The sequence below is a fragment of the Triturus cristatus genome, chromosome 7 (genome assembly GCF_964204655.1).
Source record: "Triturus cristatus chromosome 7, aTriCri1.1, whole genome shotgun sequence".
NCBI lineage: Eukaryota > Metazoa > Chordata > Amphibia > Caudata > Salamandridae > Triturus > Triturus cristatus.
This window is the reverse complement of record NC_140590.1, coordinates 1,211,418,593-1,211,425,616: the sequence shown is the minus strand read 5'-3', so window position 1 is coordinate 1,211,425,616 and position 7,024 is coordinate 1,211,418,593. Positions and strand designations below refer to the sequence as shown.

The window sequence follows — 7,024 nt, the reverse complement described above, 5'->3', positions numbered from 1 at the left end:
GTGAGTGGCTAACATGCCATTAATCCAACCAAAGGAAGAAGATCCACCGACCTTAGAAAATAGCATAGGGGCACAGCAAGTTGGCCGATGTTGTGATCAACATTTTTGTGCTCAGAAATGTGTGTCTCTTAGTAATAACCAAATCTGATAAATCAAAATGTAATTACTTGGCCCATCAGTGAAGAAGCAAAGTACACAGGACACATTTGGGTAGAAGGACACTGTATCTCTTTATTGATGTCATTTTTTCCACAATTCTTGATGAAACCTCTACTCGTACTGCCACAGTTACAAACAGCTACAAATGTACTGCTGTCCACAGGTTTCCATCCACAGGCTACGAAATGTGCCCACAGACCTCCAACCACAGACTGTGCATTCACAGACTGCTGATGACAGTCCACAGCTTTCAAACCACTGTCCACAGATTTCCATCTGAAGACCACAACAGCAGCAAAAGACTGGCATCTAGATCTCCACCCACAGACCTGCCCCTCAAGTCTTCACACAGAGTGCCCTCTAGTGGTAGTGCTTGGACAGAGCAGCGCAGGACACTGCGAGGTACTTCTCCCAGGCCGCGTGCACCTCAGGGGTGAAGGCGGCTCCCAGCTTGCGGGCCAAGACGATCACCAGGCAGTTTCCAAGGAGCTGAGGAGGGAAATAAAAACAACTATCAGTGAGAGTGTCACAGGCAGAGAAACCCTACAATCAGTGGATGTTAGAATTAACAATACATGACATTTTAGAGAGAATTGTTATTCATCAGTAGGAACGCTAGACCGAGGCCAAGGCCTGACTCAGAACAAAAAGCAACCGTGGTAGGTTTTGTCAGACCAGTCCCCATACTGTATCTAGTGATTGAGCACAAGCAGTGAGCCCGGCCTCTGCAAGGTGGGTTTATTGGGGTTCTCCCCTGATGAAATGTTTAAAAAATTGCTAATATGGTGTGTTTTACAACACATTTCTCATTATAGAACAGTGTCCAATCACTAAATGGATGGAGATTGGAGACAGGGCTGCATGGTACAATAAATAAATAGTTGGATGATTATAAGTGAATGCTAAATAAATTCAAGAGTGGATGGCACTGAATACAGATTTTTAGCTAGGTGGAGCAAATGGTCTCAATGCAATGACCTAAAGTAGGTGCTCTGGTTTTCATTTTAGCTTCTGCATTAAAACATCCCCTTCCCCAAACACTACCACCACCAATGCTTATGAAACATGCGTGGCAGGACATATTTAACACAGTGTATCGATTTAGTGCCTCAGAGAATTATACACAACGCATTACATTTTGACCTAAAACGGGAAAGAATTCGATAGCCATGTAGATGCTGAATTGCACAACGTGAAACCAGTAAACTTTCCATCAATCCTGGCTTCCACTTGACCACATTGTGTGATCCTAGACAATTCATTTTTTCACGGTGCCTCCTTTGCCTTCATCATCACATGAGGTCACCTTGAAATACACGAGTTTGGGGTGCGAGCTGCACAAAAGCATAATACCTTTACTCCATCTAAAGTAATACTCTAGTCCAGGTAAAGGGGGCAAATGACAGCTGGCTTTCCTCTTGATTCAGCAACAGCATCAGGCAGTGGTGCTGGGAGCATGAATTTTTCTAAATCAATGATTAGAAACTGTCACTTCTAAGAGGTGCCGTTGGATGCAATCGTATGATTTAATTTACTAAAGTGAAAAGTGTTGCAAAGATCAAAATATAACATAATACACTGTTATGAATTTTGAAGACTCTTCATCAAATATGTACTACATTCTCTGAGCCAAGCAACAACAGAACTCACAAACACCCTCCCCCTTCCAAACCCTGAAGGTCGGCTGTGCTTGTGAAAACCTACACGAGACAGGAACTACCCAATGGCAAAAACAAATGGTTTTGAAGCGCACTTTAAAATCATTTGTTTTGCATTGTTTATTTTCCATGTTAGGAAGAGCTGCATGCAGGAAATGCCACTGCACTCCCTGCAACAAAACCATCCCCACCAGCAGTGATACCGCCCCCCAGTCTGCCTGCCCACTGGGCAAGCGCCTGTGGCCCAGAGGAGCGCTATCCCAGGCCTGGCCCAGGCTGAGCTATATTTGTAAGCCAACCGCACAAAGGGTGTTCTGCCTCTGTGGTTTTGCCCCTGAAGATTCTTCTCTCACCCTCCTGTTCCCCTCTCCATGCCCAGCGCTCTCATTCTGCTTCACTCTATCTCCCCTGCCCCGTCCCACCATCTCTTTATCAGTCTCTCTGCCCAGTGCATAATTTGAGTCAGTGGCTGCGGGTGGGGGCCACAGGTGCGGATTTTTGGGGACCAACACTTATTTTTCTGCAACAGACTTTGATCCAGAGAAAGAAAAACACACAAGTTAGAAAGAAAGGGGAAGGGAAAGAAGGCTGTCTGCATAGGAGACGGTAGGGATGAAAAAGAACATGTAAGAGTGCGATAAAGGAGCAAGAACTGTCTGTGGATTAAAGGGCCACGAGGAGGAACTAAGACTGTGAAGACTTGTTATTCGGCACGCGGCCTTTTGATAGCGCCGACCGTAGCCTTCCGAGCAAAACCTTGATCCAAATCACTTATTCTTCCACAAATTAAGCACTGCCTCTGTCTCTCTTTCATCTGTTCCGCTTCCCTGTTGCTGGAATTTTTTTCTTTCCCTTCACATACTCCCACTCGTTTTCAACCTGCTCCCTAAGTACACAACTTCATCCTTTGGTCCGACCTCTGAGTGATGCTTTTTTCACCTTCGAATTCAGCCCAAACAAAAGGTTCTTCCTTCTCTGAAGTCAGTTCTGATGGCTGTTCTGTCCTTTTAGTTATTGGAAAGAGAGGTTCTCTCTCTTTCGCGGGTGCCGTCTGTCAATAGGAGGTCACATTCTGCAAGACCAAGCAGTCCAATTATAGAGCGAGTTTCTACTTACCCGGAAGTTCTGAGGATCCACGTGCAGCGTCTCCGCGTGCAGCTCGCTCAGTTTGGCCAATGTGTGCTTGATGTTGTTGAGGTCTTTGACACCCGCTCCCAGGGCGGACAGGACCTTCGTGCCGTGGACGGCAACCTTGACATTGCCAGCGATGGCGACCGCGCTGGATAGCGCCCCGAAGCTGCTGAAGTACCTCTGTGTCCAGGGATAGACGACCAGCACCCTAAGAGAGCGGAGACGAGAAAGGTGATAACATTTCCCTCGCTCTGAGTACTTCTGTTCTTCAGTCTTTTTGAATAATAAAAACACATGAACTGAAAACACTTGCAGAAATGTCCAGGACTCAAAATGATGAGCAAAAATAATTATAAGGGCAGTGGTACATAGAGTCTTCAAATCACTGTACAATGCTCTGATTCTACAGTTTGTCCAAGTTCCAGAATTTCAAGGCCTAATTTGGAGGTGGGAAATAATGGGACATCCCATAAAAATTGATAGCTGTTTCATATGCCCCCCTTTCGATTCACCCTCTCTTCTAGAGTTCAGGAGAAGGTGGATTAGCTGTCATTTCCGCTGGTGGGAAAATCGATGCAGGGATTACATGTGGTAGAAGAGCACCAGAGGGACGTTTAAGCCCACTTAAGAGCGACCCCTCTGACGCCATTTTGTCAGTTTTTCCTGAACTTTTATATAAAACCATAACGGTTCCAGACAGAAAAAGTCCTTAAATGTCAATCACATGCTGAGAAGCGCACGTGGGTGGTATTTAGTCTGTCAGTTCTGAAGATGGGTCAAGCTATAAGAGCCTGTTTTAGGAAATGACAGAAGCGCCTACAGGTCCACCATGCTGGCAAGGCATTGTGGGCCTGCAGTCACTGTGGGGCCGGTTCACATCCTGCTGGGACCCCCACCCCCCATGGGTAAATGCAGCAGGTAGCTGACACAAAACCGAAAAAGCAAGAGATATAATTAACATTTCAAAGAAATAATTTGATCATTACGCTAAAAGCCTTTTATCCCAAGAACATTTGATATTACAAAGTTAAGAAAGAACCAAGTCCTAAAAATGGCCCTCTGTGTTTTTGAAGAGGTTCCTACCACGGAGACTGAAGCCCTCTGATGGGAAAAATGCCCCCACAAACGGGAGGTAAGTCTAAATACGGTTAGCCACGACTGCCACAGCTGTTGGGCAGCCGGTCAGACGAGCTCTGAGTGTCCCCTATAGTCTCTCAATGCTCACCCGTGTGAATACTGTGCGGTCTACCATCAAGTACTCTGTGAATTGAGAATCAGCAGATCCTGCTCGTTTCTGCACTTTGCACGATTAATGCCGGGGCACTGGAGCATTCGCATGTCTGAGGGGGAGGTATAGATTATTGTGGCAAACCGCATATGTGGTAATGGATACCACTGCATTTGAGGTACACTAACCAAACTGAGAAGAGGGAAATGAAAATAAGAGAAAGCCCATGAAGCAGAAGAATGACAAAGGACAGTGATCCAAGGGGATTCACACAAATTCATTTGAAACGGATTCCGATAAGGAAAGGTGGTAAACATTGAGAAAGTGGTGCAAGAGGTAGACAATCAGGATGAACGAAAGGTGTGAGGTAACATTTGGCTCTAAATACCTGGTAAGGGTTTCTGGTCCTTCAGCCGCAACATCAACTTGGCTCCACACAGAGGTGATGGCGGCCTTCTCTTCTGCTGTCCACTGAACCATGGTTGCTGTTGGTGGTGGGCGGCTGCACAATTCACTGAGTAAGATTATGCTCCTGGAAGTTGCTTCTGCAAGAAACGTCTCAGACCCCCTGAGATTTATAGGGACTGCAGCCAGGTCCCACCCACAGTGTTCACTCTGCTGAGTCAGGCCGCCCTTCTTATCTCCACTGGCAGACGGCACCAGACCTCTCCCGGGGCCCTTTCTGGGGTTTCCTTCCACACAGAAGCATTTTGTAAACACTTGACCTTTACATAAGTTTCATCTCCCAGGTCACTCTGGGATGCAGCAACTCAAGGTGAACTTTCTTCCACATTTAGTGGTGATCCTTTTGCTGAGAGAGGCCTACAAGAGGAGCCTGAAACCACATCTGCTGCCCAAAGGTGATTCTGAATTACAAAATATATTGCAGCTCCTAGTGGAATTTTGCTTTTGCCTTGTTGAAGCGGGCCTCTGCGGTCCTCATATGTCCGTCAAGGCAGCACCTTTTAGTGAATCTCCTCTCTCCTTGTAAGCAGGTCTCTTTGCTTGCAAACCATTTGTTCTTTATTTATTTATATCTGTTTTGCAGGTTTATATAGCATGAACTCGACCCTAAGGTTTTGGAGCACTTTACATGACCACCAGTTATGTTACACAAAGACACATTCATTTAAAAAAAGTTTTGGGGTAGGCACGGGGAGATTAAATGATTTGCTCAGAATCACAGGATCCTGAGCCGAGCCAAAGTTTGAACCTGGCTCCACAGCTCCAAAGTTGGAAGCTCTGCACCCTCTCCCCTCATTAACATTAACTGTTAACAAACACTTTTGTATCGAAAGTCCTCCCTGTTACTGTGGCAGGGGCGCCCTAGCACAACACATGGAGTGCTTAACAGTGAAATGTAAGGTCTTCCTTGCAGGATGACCAGAAAAGTCTTCTCTACATTGGTGTATCAGTATAATTGGTTGCTTTCCACTGGACTATCCTGTACATATCCATTCACTCCCAGCGAATCTCAGGGGTAAAGGCCTATCTCAGGATCCAGGGAGAGGGCTTAGTTTCTTAGGCATACTTACATTTCTTCATAGTGGATTTAATTAGTATATTAGTGCTGCAGCAAATTTGAACCATTTTGGATTTATTTATGTAAAATATATGCTTTTTGTAAATTATTGATGGTTCCTTGATGACCCTATTGACAGCTTTCGGACAGGAGTGAGATTGCAGAAGAGGCCAGAGATAAGATTTCGGTCAGTTAGTGGATATCCAGACCTTGACATCAAGCATAGTAAGTAATTTTCAGACCCTTTTCTGACTTGAAGTCTATTTAAAGAAAAAGAGAGAGGCGAAAGAAGGTCAATAGGGTTCAAGTCATGTGCACTGGATAATATCCATCCTATAATATCTGTACTTAATCATCAGGTACCGACTCCAGACCATAGGTGTCCACTAGGCTCTTAAGTTCACACTGCCTTGGACTTTGTCTACAAGTCAGGGGCTCTTCAACTGCATTTGTTATAGAGCCACGCAGGGACATTGTAGCACATGAGTTGCGATCTAATAAAACCAGGTCAAGCTGATACCAGAAAATTGTCCACTCTTTTGGCTTGGAGGCCACTGTAGGTAAGACATGAGTGCCCCTGATGCTCAGTTGAATCTCCTGTGTGGAGGAGAATCTTTGTTTAGGGAAGACAGGTCGAGGAGGCTCATCGTGCACCCTTAGCACTGATTTCTGGAAGAGATCCACTGTTCTCTGATGATCATATTCATGGTGTCTGTTGCCTGGAAGGGATGGATATTGGTTTGTAACTCCCAAAGGAAATGGTTTCTTACTAGGAAGGAGGGGAGTTGTGAATCTACTGCTTCTTCAAGGATGTAAATGTCACGTTATAAAAATAACTGTGTACTTTGTATTGTAGATTGAAATTTTCAGTGGACAATGGGTCCATTTTATTGGACCACTCATGCCGCACACCAACTCCTCAGCAATTCCCATGGTGGATAAAAGCAAAGGTTTCCAGATTTGAGGAGGACTCTGGCCAAGGCCTTCTTTCAGCCACCTCAGCTCTCAGGGTCTTCATTTGTGCCTAGCTGACCTCTGCAGCAGAGAATCTTTAAGTGGTCAAACCCAGCACTTGACATGGGGTAGGATTTAGCTTTAGAATTTTAGCCACCTTACAATGAGAATGGCATGTGCTACTCCTGACAATTGGGGTCTGTTAATAGTTCAATGACTGTCGGATGGGGCTAATTCCTGGAGCAATAATTGCTGGTCGAAGAGAATTACTGCCGCAATCTCTCAGTTGGCGGTAAATGAAGATTTGTTGGAACAGTAATTATTAGTGTGTGTGTAGTCTTGTATGTTCTGTGGGTGTGAGAAGACGTTTGT

General features: G+C 45.3%; 1 protein-coding gene across 1 annotated transcript; it reads right to left on the bottom strand.

The window, feature by feature from the left end:
* Positions 1–211: 211 nt before the first annotated feature.
* LOC146811620 (hemoglobin subunit epsilon-like) lies at positions 212–4,671 on the bottom strand. Its single transcript, XM_085618597.1, has 3 exons — positions 4,565–4,671; positions 2,934–3,156; positions 212–648 (listed from the first exon to the last, which is right to left on the bottom strand). Exons 1-3 carry the CDS (start codon positions 4,654–4,656, stop codon positions 520–522), a joined length of 444 nt encoding a protein of 147 aa, XP_085474723.1. The 5' UTR covers positions 4,657–4,671; the 3' UTR covers positions 212–519.
* Positions 4,672–7,024: the final 2,353 nt, after the last annotated feature.

What these genes read in the sequence shown, in the direction of transcription:
- LOC146811620 (XM_085618597.1), bottom strand. Translation starts at nt 4,656, where the DNA reads ATGGTTCAGTGGACAGCAGAAGAGAAGGCCGCCATCACCTCTGTGTGG. An exon ending in GGACCAGAAACCCTTACCAG is followed by an intron (nt 3,157 to 4,564) that starts GTATTTAGAGCC and finishes CCGCTCTCTTAG; the next exon opens with GGTGCTGGTCGTCTATCCCT. An exon ending in TGGATCCTCAGAACTTCCGG is followed by an intron (nt 649 to 2,933) that starts GTAAGTAGAAAC and finishes TTCCCTCCTCAG; the next exon opens with CTCCTTGGAAACTGCCTGGT.